The sequence below is a fragment of the Onychostruthus taczanowskii genome, unplaced genomic scaffold (assembly GCF_017590055.1).
Source record: "Onychostruthus taczanowskii isolate IOZ18803 unplaced genomic scaffold, ASM1759005v1 scaffold6, whole genome shotgun sequence".
Classification (NCBI taxonomy): Eukaryota; Metazoa; Chordata; class Aves; order Passeriformes; family Passeridae; genus Onychostruthus; species Onychostruthus taczanowskii.
In genome coordinates this window covers 11,654,205-11,672,951 of record NW_024503679.1, presented here as the reverse complement: position 1 = coordinate 11,672,951, position 18,747 = coordinate 11,654,205, and the positions used below count along the sequence as shown (strand labels likewise).

Here is an 18,747-nt window from a genome sequence, read left to right as displayed (position 1 = left end):
AGAGCTCATGTATGTATTTTATAAATCATTTAATCTCATGCACTCTGGTAAATTCTCACAGAAAGAACTTCACATACTGTCTTTTAGCTTACTATGGATGCTGCCTTCGGGGCCCAAATGCTGGTTTGTGGGAAGAGGCAATTACGTATATATTTAATGGTTTCAAATTAAGTTTGAAATTAGCTTTGAACTGTATCATCCATTTCTAGTAATGATGCTTAATGTTATCGTGAGAAAATCAAGTGCTTTACATTATAGGTGTCAATTGAGTCTTGTTCAGGAGGTTGTCCAAGGACTCTTGATATGTCATGCTGGGAAGGTGATTAAATCCATGTCAGGGTAAGTGGGAATAGTATTTTTATTTTTCTCCTCTTCCCTTCGTTTCATTCTTTCCTAGCAGCCAGTTTCTATCTCTAAGGCTGTATCTCATAATTATAATTGCTTGTTATCAGTGGATATTTTCCAGTAGAGCAAAGATATCTAAATCCAAAGTCTCCAGCAGAGGAAATTGACAGGTCTGAGTTTAAGGAGTTTTAGTTTAATCCATCTTAAAGGAGACCCTCTGTAAGAAGAGAAATATTAGGCATTTCCTGACTATAGGGAGTAGTGTGGGACAAGGATATATGAAACTTCTGGGATGGGGAGACCTTGAAAGCAGCAAGGGAGTAGATAGCTCAGAAAATTTTATTTTCTCTTCTTTGTGGACCTCTCTTGCACTGGGAATGTCTACAACAGCATGAAGAAGTGGGAGGAAGCATCTCCAGAAGCTAAAGCTATTGGTTTGGGGTGCTTGGCTGGGCTCCTCCATAGTCACAGATCTTTGGACACATAATTTACACATTTTCCTTATGGAATTCACCCTTGGCAGCTTAGGTTAATACAACCATAATTGTGTAAGTGTATTTAATTCGGAGCCTTTTCCTCCTAAACTCACAGGAGACAGTTCCAGCAAATACGTGTGTGTCAGAGAAAGGCAACTGGCAGGATTTGTGTTGTCTTCCACTGAGATCTGGGAGCATGGCTGAAAAAAGTCTGCCTAAAAGTGCCCTGGGTCAGTGTACACAGCTTCCCTGACCTGGCTCTGCCACTTCCCAAGCCCCAAGCTTTCCCAGAGCTACACAAGCAGGCACAGCCCTTGCAGGAGTGAGTGCAGTTTGCACCATGTCTTGCCACGGTGCCCATCTGTGGAGCAGGGGTGTGAGGCTGGCATGAAAAGTTCCACAGGCTCTCACTGCTGTTGTAATTATCAGCTAATGATCTCCATCTCTGGAAGTGTTCAAGGTCAGGCTGGATGGGGCTTTGAGCAACCTGACCTGGTGGAAAATGTTCCTGGCCATGAAAGGAGTATTGGAAATAGATTGTCTTTAAGGTCCCTTCCACCCCAGATCATTAAGTGATTCCATGGAATGATTGTCCTTGCACAGCAATCCTTACTCACTTGCAATCCAAGAAATACTCTGAGTATTATGAATTGGGGATCTAGGGCTTGCATCTTCGCCAATTTTTACACAGGTCATATTTCTCTTATCTTCAGTTCCGTAAAATTTTTGCACTGGTTATTGACTGACTTTAGAATTCTTTGCCTTCTGTTCTAAAAATGACAAGATTTAAAGTAATATGTCACTCCCTGCCTCAGAAATGGCTGCAGAATTAGTGGTGAATGATGCTGTTCAGGAGCTCAGCTGCTCAGCTGGGACATGCTTCCTGCACATCAACAGCCCTGTTCCCGATAAATCTTTGGGCTGCTTCCCTTTTCAGAAAGCAGTATGGGGTGTTTCAGGCTGCAAAGTTTGTATGTAAAGTAAATGCATTGTTATTTAAAAGTGATTCATACTGTTGGGAAGCCCAGTAAGGTGAGCTGATTGGTGGGTAAGCAATGGAGTGTAATAGCCCTTGGAAAACTGCTGTGTAATAACAGCTTTGATTCCTTGCAGGATAAAACTGTATAATGTTGCCATCTTTCCTGTACCTTTCATGTGCACAGCACTTGATATATACTAAGTGTATTACTTTGTCATCTGGACTGATAGCTGGTCTGATCCTCCTGGGCATTGCCAGTCTGCTTGTGAGAAGTATGAAATTTCCAAACAAAGTTTCAGGCTTAAGGTAACACCTAAATTATAGATTTCTGAAGTTGCTTTGGCAGTGTTTCTTGATAGGTTGCTTTTTGAGCTGAGCTGATAACCCATCTTGCCTCAGAAATGCTTTTTTTCCCCCCCTCTCCTTGATACTGAATTGCCTGTATCATGCACCATTAAATCTGACAGAGTTGATCTCTGGGTTGGCTGTGCAGAAAAGGAGAAAGTCCAGGGAATCTCAGGGTAAAGTCAGCAGCAGCCTGACTTGGCTGCATCTACTCCACTATTCTATTATCTCCACCATTCTAAGAGCCTGGGTCCCTCAGCATCATACAAGAGTTTTTTAAGGGTTTGTGTGTTACTGGCACTTGAAATGTTACTTGGGGGTACCTAAGTATTGCTGGTGCAGCAGAAATGTCTGTGGAGAAAATGAGGCCATGATGATTTGGTGGGCAAGGAAGAGATTCTATTACAGAACACATCAATGAAGAACCCTGCATGCATCCATGAACATAACCTTCCTAAATGCATCCCCTCTGAAGTGTGTTTGTATATCCTAGCACTTGGACCTGTGCTGTTTGCACTGGAAAATATAATTTCTCGGGGCTCTTTCTACACCTTGGTGACAATTCATGAGCCAGAAAAAACTCATGACCTGCTCTTCACATGGTGTTTCAGCTCCTGGAAGACAGAATTCACCACGAGAAGAGCAGATGTCTCTTAATTTTAGTGCGATAAGCAGCTTTCTGAAGCAGAGACAAAATGAGGAGCTAGGAAAAGAAAACTACAAAGACAAATGCCAGGAAATACAAGATTTAATGAGTAATGAGGTTTTCAGGTCCAGTGGAACCAGCGTGCACAAGTCCTCAACCTTTGTTTGCTTGAGCTGGATCTGGCAGCCAGGATTGCTGGGCTCTTTAAAATCAGAGGCCACACTGGGTACAGAAAATCTGGCAGCTTTTGGCTGTTTCTTTCCCTTCTAAACAATCTCCCCTTCACTTTTTTAATGTTACTTGTTTTCAGGACTGCAAGAATTACACATTTCTCTTTCAAAATATGATCTGGCAACTAATCCTTGGTGTCATCATCCCCTCTTGATGTCAACAGGAGTCCTACATACTCATCACTCCTCCAGCTAAACTCTTCATTCCTGTCTGGCAGAATCAAGAACACTGGCTTCGGTCCCTAAGGGATCTGGAAACTTGCTACTTCACTGAAGTCACTTGTTGAGAGGAGTTTTTGGACAAACTCAGTAAGGTTTAGCACATATTTGAACCTTGCTCAGCAAGGTTAAGCACCATTTTTGTCACTGCTTTCAGAGGAGAGAAGGGCATACACACACAGAAGAGGCAATTAAAGAGCTCTGCACCCTCATTTTGACAAGGCAGATGTTGGAAGGGTTCAGACACACCTTGGCTCTGCCGTGCAGAAAGGTGCAGGGATGGAGCCTTGTGTGTCCACATTCCTGGGGAATTGGGGCAAAGAGAGAAAAGCAGTTTGCTCACAGCAACTGCAAGCCCAGTGAGTACAGAACCTGTATCTTTGAAAACCAAGTGTTTTAACCTCATGATTTAATTTCCCTTTGATGTACAGCCTGACATATTTTTTCAGTCACTTACACTGTGCACAAGGACTGACCTTTTATCATTTTTAGTTGTAAATCACAGAGTGATGTTATATGCTCAGGGTGGTTCTCTATAAAGTGATTGTTTCACTGCTCTGCAAGCTGTGCTATAATTTGCCCCATCCATCCAAATACATGTCTTACCATAATTAAATGAATACTTTTGTCAGTTCATGTTGCTTCAGCTTTCACTCAGAATATGCTTGCTTCCATGGTGGGTTAGTATTCTTTTAAGAATTTATGTAAGCATATATAAATATAGACATATATATTCACATACAGAAAAAAGAAAAAAAAACGTAATTGCAACTTTCAGGTAAAACACATAGAATATTTTGGCAGGCATTTGAAAATTGATTTTTATAAAATATTCAGAAAATACTCATGTTAACAGCGATTTTAAAAACTGTTCCCTGCTGGGAGTTGATAGATGCTACAGCTACAAATGGATTCATTTGAAAACTGCATCTGCCTGTTATACAGGTGAAACATTATTAAGTACCTACAACAGGAACACAGAAGAGAATTTGGAGATCTCTTGTACAACAAACACCAATGGTAACTTTTATATGTGCTTTACTCTGTTATTTTTGCAAGGCAATGCTGTCTCCTTAGATCAGAGCAAATTATTGTTGTTTTTCCTCTTTCCTCTCTTTACTGGGAGTCATATGTTCCTGGCTGGAAGGTCCTTCTGGCACAAAGAATCCCTTTAGAACCCTGTTTGAACTCTGAAATAGGTTGAAACTGATGCTTCATGTTTTTGTCAGCTCTCCATGCCTGTTGTTTTTCTTGTTCATCCTTGCAGTTCCTGACAGACAAATTTTCAGAAGCAGGGAGAACATAATGAAATATTTGCTATTCTTCATGAAACATCTGGCAGGGCTTTGGCAAGATCAGGGAATTAGCAAGCGTTGCCACTTTTATATGCAATAGATGACATTTTTTGTTGTCCTTAATGGAGTCCAAAGCATATGCAAATCAGCTGTGTAATGAGCGAGGTTAAGCAAGGTTTTGGATTTGGGTCCATATGGTGTTAAAAACATAATTGATCAGAATGTTTTAAAAGATATTGAACATGAGTATTCAGATTTGTTTTATCTGAATCTCATTATGTCTGAGAAGAGATTGAAGATGAGGGCAGAGGCTGAAGTTTTAAGCTGCATCTATTGTTGATTATTTATGATCAGACATACTTCATCAGATGTTTCTGCCATAAACCCCACTTCAATCTGCTTTAAAGGCACAATAGATTTCTTTGACCTTGCCCTTGCTGTCTTTCATTCTTATGGGTACACACAGGATATCTCTCTCCCCTCCCACCCAGATATAATATTGATTAAATATATTTGTTCTCCTCAGGAAAGAACAAAAGTTCCATATCAGTCTCAGAACTTTTTACAACACAGGAGGTTTCTCGGATCAGTTGTGATGAGCACCCCTGAGTGAGATGTATAACTTCTAGAAGGATTATGACTTTGCAGATTTGTGTTGGATCCATTCCAAGAAATCTGTGATAACACAGGACCTTGGTAAAGGACCATAGGAAAAGTTACTTTGGGAGGTGGCCATGTTAAATGATGTTCATCACCTGGAACCTCTGAGGCTTCAGAGCTTTGCCATCACATTGGCCTTAACTGCCTTCAGTGCACTCCAAGAATTGTTTTCTGTGGCCCTTAAGCTGAGATTTGTCTGAAGCCTTTCCTTAAAAGCAGAATTCAGTGATAAAACAGCTCCATGTGTTGTCATACCCTGTCCCCTCTCTGGGTGCTTCAGAACAAGAATCATTCTCTTCACCAGAGTTGAGTATTTTTGGTCCCACCTGTTTCTAAAAATGTGTATTCCTTACTTTAAGAGGTACAAGAATGAGTCAGGTCCACGTGAAATAGGAAAATGTCTTGGTTTCCTTACAGAAAATCCAAGATCTTAACATTAGCCACAGTCTTGTTTTAAGCTCCCAAACAGCTGATGACAACACTGGAGGTTTTAGACAACCATTTCTACTGCCTCTTGACCATCCTAACATATCTCAAGCCACAGAATCACAAGGTTGGAAGAGACCTTTAAGGTCATCAAATCCAACCCAGCCCCAGCACCTCAACTAAACCCTGGCGCCCAGTGCCAAATCCATTCTTTTTTTAAACACATCTGGGGATGGTGACTCCACCACCTCCCCAGGCAGACCATTGCAGAACTTTATCACCCTTTCTGTAAAAAATTTTTTCATAAGATCTAACCTATATTTCCCTTGGCACAGCTTAAGACTGTGTCCTCTCATCCTGTCAGTTGCTGCCAGTCCTACCCAGATGGTCTAATTTCCCTTTCAGGTGAACTCCTGCTTTGTCAACACTCACCTGGGGACTGGAGTCAAAAAATTGCTTTGCTCTGGTCACAAGCAGCTCTTTCCCTCAGGTTGCTTCCACTTGAATGCAACAGCATCAAGGTTCAGTGATCACCTATTGTTATTTCTCAGGGAGCTGTAGGAGCATCTCCTGAGACCTCCCATGTCTTGTAATGAAAACTGTGCTCTGAATACAGAGCAAACCACATAACTGAGTGCATGTGTGGGTGTCTGGGTGTGTGTGTATAATGTGTATATATCTATTATTTATCTGTTTTTAAGGAAAGGTGATGTATTTGTGGATTATATAAGGATCATATAAGGGATGGTGATGTATTTACATGCTTGTTTAAATTTGTTTACATACACAGACACATACAGTTTATAATAATTCAACCTAATAATTTAACCTCTGCCATAGATTGTCTGGAACATCAGAGTGGGTATTAGCTAAAAATACATTTTCAAGAAGAAAAACTAGCAACCAAAAGGTTTCTTTCTCCTTCACGGGGTGAATTACTAATTTCCAACTAGTAATTTACAGCAATTATTAGTTTGGTCAAGTAATTAGATATTTATCTGTCATCTGCTGTGCAAAAAAATATTTGCATGTGTATTTATCTCACCCTAAAATACCTTGTACATAGGACAGATATGTAACTAAGGCACAGGCTAGACATGTCTTGGTCTTAAAACATTTTGCTTTCAAAATCCCAAATCCCTTAAGTTGTCCAGAGAGAACTAATGGATATGTACATATGAAACTTGGACTTTTGAAATTAAATATATAGAACCACTTATTCAACTTAGATAGAGTCAGTGGAATTATGTGATAGAGCACCAAGGGAAAAAAAAAAGGGATCTCAGGAGAACCTGCCTGCCTTTACATTCTTTATCCTCAGCAGTACAATTTTTTAGCATCTAAGCCAAAATCTTACTACATTTCTTTCCCACACACAGTGCCAATATCTCAACTACTGGAAGCATCTAAAAGCAATTACAAGGATTCCAATAATCTTCCTGTATTACTTTGGCTGGACTGCTAAGTGTCATCAATAACATGATTATCTTTTTGAGAAGAAATTGCTTGAGATAGAGACACTGTGAGAAAAGCTCTCAAACACTTTCAAAACCATATTTTCAGCAACTCTTTCATTATTTAGTGCCGTAATTTCTGGTAGTCTCACTAAATATCTTCCCATACAAAGGGCCTGGACTGCTCATATTTCCATAGGAAGCTTAAGCTGTAGAAAGATAAAATTTACCTGGTTTGAAAGCATTTCCTCTGATCCTTAAACTCTAAATCCAAGCCACTGCTTGTGCTGCCTGGTGGATGGGTATTATTCCATCTATTTTGCATCAGCCATCTTCTATTTCCTGTGAGTATATCTCATTTTTAATGAATATAACAAGATCACAGTGGACCTGGTATTAAACCATCCCTTAAATAAACATCAAGTTGTAGTGTAACATGGATCTAAAAAGCAATATGTGGCCTATGCTTTCCCAAAATACTCTGAACTTTTGTTTCCCAACAGTGCCTGAATATATCACATAAATTTATCACATATGATTCTTATAAAAGTCTTCAACTTGCTTAAAATTTGTATCCCAGGGCTCGAGCCCTGGTGCTTGGTATTTTGGCCCAAATGTCAAGAAAAAGTGCTGTACAGACATGGGAAGTCAGGTCTCAAGATTTCTTCAGGCATATCTCATATTGTCAAGGAACTAACACAGAAACTGGTGCTGGATGCCAGTTTTGGGTGAATGAGCTGTTCCCCCAGCTTGGGTGAAGTGGCTGAACTTGTTTGGTGTGACTGAAATTTAACAGGTTGCCTGGAATGTCTGTGGAGGTAAAGTCAGAGTTTTCCGTGCTTAGGTTCTTTTGTCATTAACTTCACACCATAATAAGTGGAAATTTTACTCAGTACCCTGGTTTAGCTTGTCAGTGGTGGTGGGGATGCAGCTGTTCTGTTCATTCTGCCCTTTCAAGCAGCAGATTAATGGGATTGTTAATGTTTTATCCAAGCTAGGTGTTCTACCATGTGAAAGAAAACATCATCACAAACCAAAATGAATATGCCAGTTCACAAATCTTTCATAAAATACTCACAGGATGGTGCTTTCCTGTGCTGAAATGTGGATGTATTTAAAGAAAAAAAAATATACAAGACCTAAGAACAGTCTAAGGGTGAGAGAAGAGAAACTCATTATGTCTGGGGTCTGCAGCACTGCCAGAGCTTAATTTCGTGGCTGACTTGTATCTGTTCAAGTCACTGGGTTTTATTAATGCTTACAAGCCTACAGCTATAAGAATGCTAAAGATGCAGTGTTTGCCCTGCACTGATATATAGATTGGTCTTCCATTAGGAGGAAATTAATGATTGTTCATAAGACTGAATCCACAGCCTCTGGCCTCTCAGCAGCTTTTCCACCCTGCAAGTCTGAAGACCAGCTTGTGTGAATTTTATTGGTTAGCATTGGAAGCACACCTGGATGTGAGCTGAGATACCTGGAACCCAGGAATGCCGTGCAATGTCAGCTACCCTTCAAATGGGAGGAAAATGCCTTCTTGTCCTGTCTGCAAACTCGTCTTTCACAGAAAGATCAAAGCTGTCCCAATGGCATGGTGTAATTCAATTAAATGCAGTTCTCCACCTTCATTGAAGGCCTTTCCATTTCCTAAGATGGAAATGGAAAATTATGATGAGAGGTGTGAGCCCAGCACCTCCCCTGCCCCTACAGCAGCATCAGCCACCTTCTCACCACTGTTGGAGGCAGCCATTCCTGGGAAAAATAACAGTTTGTGGTAGATGCAAGTAAATTGTTGACCCAGGGCTAAATTGTTGCAAGCATGAATGAACATTAGGGGACAGTATTGGCCAGGAGTCAGCCTGTTCCTTCCTCTTCATGCTCTCCTTTTATTTACAAGCTGTCTTCCCTTCTCTTCTAAATAAAACCCATTTGCCCTTTACTTATCTAACTGGTACACCAGACACCCATTTCTAATCTGGCCAAATCAATTATAAATATTGCAGTCTACAATTAGCCTGGGAACTTCTGAAAAACTAATTAGTTCGAGCCTTAGCAATGAATTGCACCTTTCTCTTGGCTATTTGCAGCAGGAAGAAAAAAAGGAAAAAAAAACAACCTACACTTGAAACAAGACCAAACATGTCTCAGCCACAACAAACAGAATTCAAGGCCACGTTTAATTACGTTGATATTGCTGGTGAAAGGAGGGGTGAGGTGGGCTGAGAGCCAGGGCACCTGGCACTTCCTTGGGCTGAGCACACATTTTCTCAGGAGAGGTTGTGTGTGCAAAAGTCCTTGTCAAAGAGTCTTTGGGAAGGGAAGTCCCTTGGGAGTCTACAAAGTTAACATCATTGGCGTTTGCTGTGTAGCAACGACGGAGGGGAAAGCAAAAGCTCCTAAAGCTGGAGTCATCCCGCATCAGAACAGAGCTGGTCCCCTCCCTTGGTGAGGTCAGGGACTAAACAGATCCTTGTCTGGCATTCCTCGGGCAGGAGGGTGCCAGGCTGCTGTCTGGGGAGCTGCTGAACGGCAGAGGAGAAATTAGAAAGTCATTACAAGGTGTGCAAGCATCTTGCAGCAACTGAATCCAGACACAAAGGGCAAATTAAAGCCCTTCTTTGCTGGCATCTTGTTGCTGTAGTGTATTTCTTACAGGTGTAATTACCTGCAAGCATCATAGTTGTTTCATTTATGTCCTAAAATACTACTTTATTGAAGCAATTAAAGGCAGAATTGTACTCTGGGATTACTGCAAATGTGTCTGCTTAAGGTTCATTTTAGATTCATTACAAGCCTTCAGAAGCAGTGTTCCTGCTTTTAATAAAACATATGGTTTCCTCAAAAGCAAAACTGTGCAAGACCACACATCCCTTTTAGATCTGGTGGTGTAGATGGAATTTTAATGTTAAAAAGCCAGAAGGGCAAGGCAATTCCAATTCACTATGGTGAGGGCAGCATATCTTTAAAGCTTCAGGACACTTTATTTACCAGCCCTGGTAACTGGTCATGCAATAGATAAAACTTCTTTGGAAAAGAATAGGCAATTCCCCTTCTGCACAGGTGATATTTGTGGTCAGGGAACTTTCTGGGGTCTCCACTCCCTGCCTGAGTGGGGAAAAACCACACCCTTCAGGTGAATGCTGTAACTGTGGAGAATTTGACCTGTTTAATGACATAATTTTTTTTTTTCTGTTTTCTATTCATACACAAGAATGTCTCATCTCTTGAAAAATTTCAGTAAAGCTATTTCCTGCCTTATTTAGTCTATGAACTGCATCAGAGATGTGCTTGGTTCATTATACACAGCCACATCCCTGCTTTGGGCAGCTTCCAAAGAACTGGGACATGCCATGATGGAGAGAAGGTTTAACACAAGGAGAAAATAGGGTTACAGGCAGGATGATTATGCTGGGAAGTTATTTTTCATTGCAGAGAGAGGCTGAGGACAAGTTTGCTTGTTTGTTGATACACCCTTCAGAAAGAATCATTGATATGTCCATGACCAGCAGTGGTCTCCAGCCTCAGCTTTTTCCTCCTTTTTATGTGATGCATTTAAACCCTCCCACTTCCAGTTTCTCTCTGACAAGGCTGCAACAAATTTCAACAGTGAGAGGAGCAATATGAAAGAAAAGTAAATGCTCCACTTCCCTCTGTAATGCATTGCAACTGTGAGGGCTGTCAAGTGAAGGTCAAGCAGAAACCCTGAACAGCAGTCACAGATTCCCTAAGAGGGACAGTTGTCAGTGCCTGTTCTTTGCAGCAGAAAAAATGAAACATTCTATTTTGAGCCAGCCAGCAGAATACACAGAGAGGGAGTGACCTGCCACACAAGCAAAATGTGAGTGAAAAATCGCTAGAAATTAGGGGTTCACTAGTTTTCTCCATTCCCTGGAAGTGCATGTACAAGTAGATGGAAATTAAGTATGGAAGAATGATGCCACTCATGCCCATGTGCAGTGTGTAGCTATAGTTTATCACCACAGCTGCACAGTGTGTGTTCTGAGGTGTGGCTCAGCAGGACAGCTGACATGAGAGCTTTCTCTCCAGCTGTGTCCTAGCGGGCTGACTCAGAATGAGGGGTTGCCAGTAGGCACCTAGAAGAAGTGTTTTCCAGTCATACCACAAAGTTGTGTAAGGAGACAGGGCTCCCTTCTCCTTCTCCTCCCATTAAGGCAGCAAAAAATCCCAGAATTATTTTACAGGGAACCAAATCTTGCTTGCTTTCCAAAACTGAGCAAACAAAAAAACACACCCACATAGAAAACAAGAACTAATTAAGATTAAGTCATATCTGAGTAAATATGCAAATTAAAAATCAAAACAAAGAAATTCTATTTATCACATCATGAAGTTGCAAATTGCTGCTGTGGTTCACATCAGCTGGAATAGATGGGGGCTATGAGGCCATAGGTTTTGAAGATCAGCCAAATGTGTACAGGTTTTATTGTGAAAGCTGGGGGACTGCTGGCTGCAGAATATATTTACCAGCCTTCCCCCCTCTCTTCTGCACTGTGTTCATGTTCAGTGGTATTCATAGTCTGTATTTGTCTGGATTTCTATAATGTAGTGTCATTGGTTTTCCTCTTTGTTTACCTTCTGTGAGACAACATCATTATTCTTTGATAAATATGTTTCATGTCTCCTGGGTAGCTTTTTTGTTGTTGATTTGCTTTCAGTTTTTGTTTCATTTTTTGTTGGGTGAATTCTTTTCCAGCTTTTAAAGATCAGATTAAAAATAAACAAACAAACCCCCAAAACTCTGTTGGGAAAGAATGCAATAGTCAATAGATGTTGGCAGTCCCGTTCCTCAGGATGTTTCACCATTTGCATGGAAGAGTTCTCTGTGATGTGGGGAAGCACATGCAAGGACTGGCACTTGGTTGGTGGAATGGCTGGCTCCTCCACGTGCCATATGCTGCCACCTCTCCTCTTTCAGAAGAACCTGCTGCTTGGAACCACAAAGCCCATTTGTGTTGCTTTGTAATGTGTTTTAAATCTTCCTGCAGAACCAAGTGAATTGTTGGGATGTAAAGCTGCAGAGAGGTAACTGGTTTGTAGAGTTTGTTAATGTGATAAAGATCCTCTCAGCTTTGAAGCCAGCAGTGTGGCTGCAGCCCATGCTGGCAGCAGGAGGAGGCTGGTGCCATCCCTTTGCTGTTTGGGAGCTCACTGTGAGACCTGTGCTGCTGGCTCTGGCCCAGGGCTGTCACTCCAGGCTGGAGAAGCCACTGCTTAGATCAGTGCTAACTGCCTTGCTCATCACTGACACTGCAAAGGAGCAAAGGGCAGAGCTAATGAGGAAGAAAATCTTCTTTCCTGACCTCCAAACAGTGCCTAAGCACATCCTCACTCATGGAGAACCTCTTTCTGCACCACCACTGCCCCCTAAATTGAGCTCTCTTGGTGTTTTGTGTGCTGTACAGGCAGACAACAAGGGGGAGATTTGGAAGTCCATTACAAATGTTTTATGAATAAATGCTTTCTTCATAAAGAATATCCCTTCAGTCTTCAATGTAAAGAATTGGCAGGCTTGTATTTTTTGTCTTTCATTCTCTGTTTGTTGTCTTCCAGCCTTCCCTTCATTAGTAAAATGTTTTTGTGGTAGGAGGCATTTTGCCTTTTTTGTCAGAAATACAGTCCTAAAATCACTTAAATTATTGAAAAATTCAGAAGATCCTGTTATTTGGCTTCCCAGATTTAAGTAATAATAGGGACCTTTTTCCCCCCCAATTATCCTGTTAATGCAAATGTTTGACCTTCAGTTCCTAGGCTGCAAGCTGCTCCATCTGTAAAATATCAGTGAGTTGGGTAACAGCTATATTCTGTCCCAATGGCATTAGCAGCTCCTTAAGAATGTACAAGTGCAATATTGAAAGTAGGTATGCTTTGGTTCTTTTTGATTGCAAATCTGCAACAGCAGGGCTTATAAATGAAAATTCTGGTTCCCCTGGGTTTAGTCAGCTTTGAACATTATCACAGGTACTCAGTATCATGGTAATTCATGCCATGCCTGCATATGAAAATTAAAAGAAGAAATTAAACCCACTGGTCAAACTCAGCTGGGACCATTGCTGTTGCTGTTTGTGCTGGGAGAATTGTCCTGGTTTGTTTGTTTTGTTTCATGTCACATCCTCATTTTCAGTATGAGTTCTTCCTGACCCAGATTTCTGAGCAGACTGAAGTAGAGCCAGAAACTGTAAAAGTGCATAATTATTCTTTTATTTATTTTTTAGCTGTACAGCTCTATTAAGCTTTCAGAAAATCCTTTATACCCAGCCTTTGAAGTAAACTAAGCCAGAGATCAGCCTGAGAAGGAGATGTGGGTTGACACTGCTTGTTTCTGCTGCGGAATACTCTGCAGTTAAGATCTGGAGTTTCAGACCTAGGAAAATATTACACCTTTCTTGGAGTGCAGAAGAGGGGAGGGATCAATACATCCAAAAGCAATACTTTAAACCTTTGGTATGTTCTGAAACCCCACTTGCTGGCACTGCTGTGTAACAGCTGAAAGCTGGAAGATTATTCTGGTTACTGGCATGTAAGTGAGCAGACCACACATTAAAGCTGTGTATGCTCCATCTGCCAAGTCATTCATTCTTCCCAGCTTGGGACAACTTAAAAAACTCTGCCCCAGAGGTGGAATATTATTATTCCTTTCCCTGTCCCCCAAAGCAATACATTCCCTTGCTCTGAGTCTGATCGAAAACATTGACCTGGAGGTGAAAAATGCACTATCTCTTCCCCTGATTCATCCAGACTGTGACCCAGACTGAAATCACAGGCTTCTTTCTGGTCTCAAAAAATTATCCATTTGCCCTCATGGGCTGAGAGCCAGATGGGATGCAGGCAGCTTGGGAGGAGAAGGACCTCCAGAGTCATCTAGTCTAGTGGTCACTTTTCTGCCATAAATATTGCACCAGGCAAACCTCATGCACTGTGCATTGAAAGTGGCATGCAAGGAAAGCCCCTGTGGCCATTCCTTTGAGTAAATGGCAGGAGGCCAATGTGGAGTAACCTGCCTTTCTGAGATCCAGATGATGTGGCTGTGACATCCACTTAGAGTCTTTCCTCGGCCATTCAGGCTTGACTCTGACTTTGGCCCTTCCCCAGAAACCACGCTATCAAAACCTTTCCACGTTCTTCACAAAACTCAGCCTCTCCTGGTGCTTCTGCCCTCCCTGCAGCCACTGTGCTTGAAGATCCAAGAGGCTCAGTTTTTTGCTTGTGCTGCCTCTTGTTAGCAGTGCTCTGAGCATTCACAGAACAGGAAGAAAAGATGCCAAAGCACTTCAACCACCTGGATTAATTAGGTCTTACACTAAATATGGAACTGCAGTGAGAGGGATGATGATTAAACCAGCAACCTTCTGGAAACTGAATACCTTCTTCTCTGCTATATTTCAGCTTCTGCAACCTTTGTTAGTGCCTCAAGGCAAGAATGGTATTGTCTGTATGTAAAGCACTCTGTTCCTGTATTAGCGATAGCAGTAATAGTGATGGGAATAATAATGCTTTACTCCTGAGAGGTCAGTGAGTATCACTCTTCATTTTCTCACTCTCATTGGTGAGACAGACACAAAGGCACACCAGAGATTGCTTAGTACCACCTCATCCCTTATTAACAGAGCCAAGGTTGAACCCAGAAAAAGCATTTTCCTGCTGCTTGCTCTTCCCCCCGAGAACACCTCCTCCTTTGGTGACATCCAGTCTCTCTTGTGGTTTTTCTGCAGAAGGTGCAGTAACAGCAGCCTGGAGTCTGATGATGAACCTCCTTGTGCAGAAGAGATTGATTATGACACTGCCAGTAGCTCTGATGGTGAAGAGGAATTCTTGGAGCTAGACCAAGAGATCCAGGAGTGCCTCTCGTGTGTGGAAGGCGAGACAGAAGATGAAGGAGTGACCACAGGACAGACATGCAGCTCCAGGGCTCTGAGGGGGCTCTACATTTCCAGCCAGCCAGCACCCAACAGCACAGCTCTTCCTCTGGGTTCATCATCACTGGGGCTGTGCCGTGGGTTTGAGAGCAGTCCTGTGTGAGCAAGGCTGCGACCTGCAGAGCTGCAAGAAAATGGGTCACTGCTCATGTTTGCCTGTTTGCCAGCTTCAGCGCCCTTCCCAGATGTGTTGCTCCAGGTTCTGAATGGAGAGTTGACTGTATGTTTGTGTAATTTGTATACATACACCTGCTGAGAATGACTCCTTAACTTTGTACCAGAGGCAGAGCGAGGGGCCACTAGCCCAGGTGGTACCATGTGAGATCATCCATTCCTAAACATAACCCCCAGTTTCATGGCTGCCTCTAGTATATGGTTTCATACAGATTGACCTAAGGAACAGTTTCTGAGACCAAGGAATAAGAGATGATTCTCTTTTTCTGACTTTAAGCAGCCTTTGCCTGGAGAAGTGACAGTTATTGATGCCTTTCACCAGAGCTCTCTGTTGCCATTCTCTCTTGAGCTGTAGAGCATGTCTCTGGTTTCTGTCTGATCAGAATTTTTACAGTGCATTCAACAGGTTGGGTCAGGCTGTGCGTATTTCTGAGATGGTTGTATCTCAGCAACAGCATAGGAAATCCAATGTGCCACAGTAAGGAAAGCAGCAGTGACAATTCCTAGTGATCCTCTGGAAACCTAAGGTAAATTCACCAATAGATTAGTGATGGTGGCAAAACCCAGGAGTAAATTTAGCCCCAGCATCAATCAGAACAGTTTCTTTAATCCCCAAATGGAGAAAAATTAGATTTCTCCTAAAATTGCCTCCCAGTTCCTGAGAATCCAGCACAGACAGAGAACCCACACACGTGTTCTGTGTCTCTAAAGCGTGAAGCCATGTCACTTCATCTCACACTTCACATTGACTGATCTTGCCAAGTGTCTTAGACTCTGCTGCTGCAAATGGAGAATTGTCCTGAATCCAAATGGAGCTAATTTTAAGATGCAAGAGGCTCCCAACTCTGTCCCTGCTTTGTGAGGCTCAAGGACAGGGATGAATGTGCTGAGTGTGTTGTAGCATTACAGCCTGCAAGGACTCCAGTGATTACCAATGAAGATTATTATTAATATTGATGCATTATTAAAAGCACTGTGTCATCTTCCTTGTTTTATGCTGGTTTTGAAGAGAATTCCTAGTGCAGAACATTAAATGCTCTGATGTGTTTCTGAGCACCTTTCCTCAGACTACCTAGACAATATTTTCCAGCAGGAGGTTGCTCTTTAGATAAAAACCTTCTTCCTGTCCTGCTTGGTTTCCAGTATCCACGGATCTTAAAGTCTTCCCTGGCACATAAGAGCTCCCTGTGTCTCTATCTCTCTAGGATGCTGCTCAAAAGACAGGCAGCTTGGGTCCTTAGAAGCTGAGCTTCTTAGCCCAGACTAATTCATTAGGTGTGGTGTGTGCCTCTGTACAGATGTCCTGTTCTGCTTGGTTTAGCATGCAGCTTGTTGCACACAATACTGAATTTTAATAAAAGAGTGGCTCACAGGAAGGGACACAAAAGAGGTGAAACAGGTGTTCCCATTATAATAGTTTGTATAATACTGCTTCAAAGCTTATTAATAAAGAAACAATGTTTGTGCATAATTAACTTAAAAATCCAGTATTTGTAGGCATGACAAAAACTTGACACTGTGCTAGGTACTGATGGCAGCATACAAAAAAGCCATGCTCTGGGGTGTTCAGCATACAGTACCTCCCCAAAACACAGGGTAAAAAATACTGTTGCACATATCTGTGTCGTGCATGTTTGCACCCACTTTGCTTTCTGTACCAACATGACCACAACAGTTAGCTGAAGGGCACTTACTAAGGCTTACCAGTGGTAAACCCTATTGCAAAGAAAAAAAATCTTCTTAAATCAGCATTTTCCTTAATGAGGTACAAATATTTGGGCTATAGTATTTGGCTTTCTAGCTGTTTCATTCTGAGTTTTTTAACATAGGGGGAATTCAGTTCAGTGGGAAAATTCTGTGCTGGTGACTAAACTGTGCAGGAGTAGTCATAATATAATAAAAGAGGTATCTTCCATGTGTGGAGCCAAACGTGTATGATCAATAGCACCAATTCAGAGATCCCTGTGCTAGGAGCTGCAGGAGCAGGGGAGATGGCAGAGGCCCTCAGGGTGTTTTCAGTGTCTGGGATCCAAATGCAGCACCTGAGCTGGGAGCAGTGTCCCTGGACATCAAGCACACCTGCATAAATGCTGTTGTGTGGTGTGAAAAACCTGGTCAATCTTTTCTCCCTGCCAGCATCCCATGCCTGTGCCCAATAATTTGTCAGCAAGTGGTGAGGGTGCTGCAGAAGGCAGGGGGCAGGAGAAGCCCCCAGCCCAAGGGTGGGGAAGTGCAGTGGGGCACATGGGTGACCAGCCACTGGGGAATGGCACCTGGATAACTTCAGGAGAAGCAGTTTTGTGGGCTGCCTGCTTTTTTTTCCCCAGGAACTTCTACGCAAGGAGCAGATGCTCCTCTTCTTTTGACAGACCTCTAGAGGTCAGGAGAATGCCTCCGTGAGCACTGCGCGCTCGGCGCTATTAAAATTCTCCCTGAGTCATGGTAATTAAGCAGAGCTAGGCTCTGCACAGAGGAACGGAAGTGCATTGACTTTAATAAAACAAAGTGTAAAACAACTTTAGATTAACTCCAGCCTTGTTTATTCTTGCACACTTGTCATTCTGGTTTGGTATCCCCCAGTGAATGAAGCCCTTGTCCCCTGCGCCGGGGCCCGTCACCTCACTTCAGCCTGCGAAGTGCTGAGCACTGAGAGCAGTGCCTTTTCTTGCTGTTGCTAGCTAATCCCAAAGAATTTGGAAACAGCCGACGGAGAAAGGGAGGGAGAGAGGGAGGAGAGGGCAGTCGCCCTGCTCCCCACCGTTTTGTCCTTCCTCAAGAGTCAGTAAGGCTGTCAGGTTGAGACTCAAGCCAAATATTCCCATAATGGCCAGAAGAGATGGTGTCTTAGAGGCGCACTGGTCCCTAGTGCCGCAGCAGTTTTGGGCTCCTGCCAGGCACATTAACTTTTTTTACTGATGCCTTTTGTCTCACACTGACTCTCTTAGAGGCTCTGAATGGCTGTGCTCTCCTTCCTCCCCCCTCCAGTTGACATGACGTGGGTGGAAGATGCTGTGCTGAGCCCTGCACTACACTGCACCCTCTGTCTCAGCCCCTCACCAGCTCTTGGGTCTCCCGGCCACAATAGCTCTTTCCTGCCAGAGATGATCCCAAGGATGCCTTGCCAGCATCTAGTGAAATACATGTGTGTGTGTGTGTAAACCTCTGGGCTAAAAAATATATAATTAAACAATAAAAAGAAAAAAAAGAATCAAGTCAGCAAACTGAAGGAAGAACAAAATCTAATTAGTTTTATCTGCTGTTTGTTATGAGGCTGTCAGAGTGCTCTATCCCCTAGTTTTACAGCACTCTGGAAAATAACAGTGATAATAATAATAAACAACCGTGCACTGGGTTGTTTTTGAAGCAGACAGGAAGCAGATTAAGGAGGGGGAAAGACAGCAGCCCTGCTTCTCCACTGCTTCTCTACTGCTGCCAAACAGCAGAGATGTGGGTGATAGAGCTATCTCCTGTCTTATCTGTCCTTGGACAAGATCCACTGCCCCTATCCATCCCTTAGAGATGCAAAGCCTGAGTCACAGACTGTTTGGCAGCAATTTGGGACAC

At 42.5% G+C, this 18,747-nt stretch overlaps 1 protein-coding gene across 1 annotated transcript in view; it reads left to right on the top strand.

Annotated features, from left to right (window-relative positions):
* Positions 1-18,253, top strand: part of AGBL1 (AGBL carboxypeptidase 1) — a 267,851-nt gene extending 249,598 nt beyond the window's left edge. Inside the window, exon 23 of the mRNA XM_041418903.1 lies at positions 14,806-18,253. Within this exon, the coding sequence (XP_041274837.1) occupies positions 14,806-15,112 (307 nt within the window). The 3' untranslated portion in view covers positions 15,113-18,253. The remainder of the gene's footprint in view (positions 1-14,805) is intronic.
* The last annotated feature ends 494 nt before the right edge of the window (positions 18,254-18,747 follow it).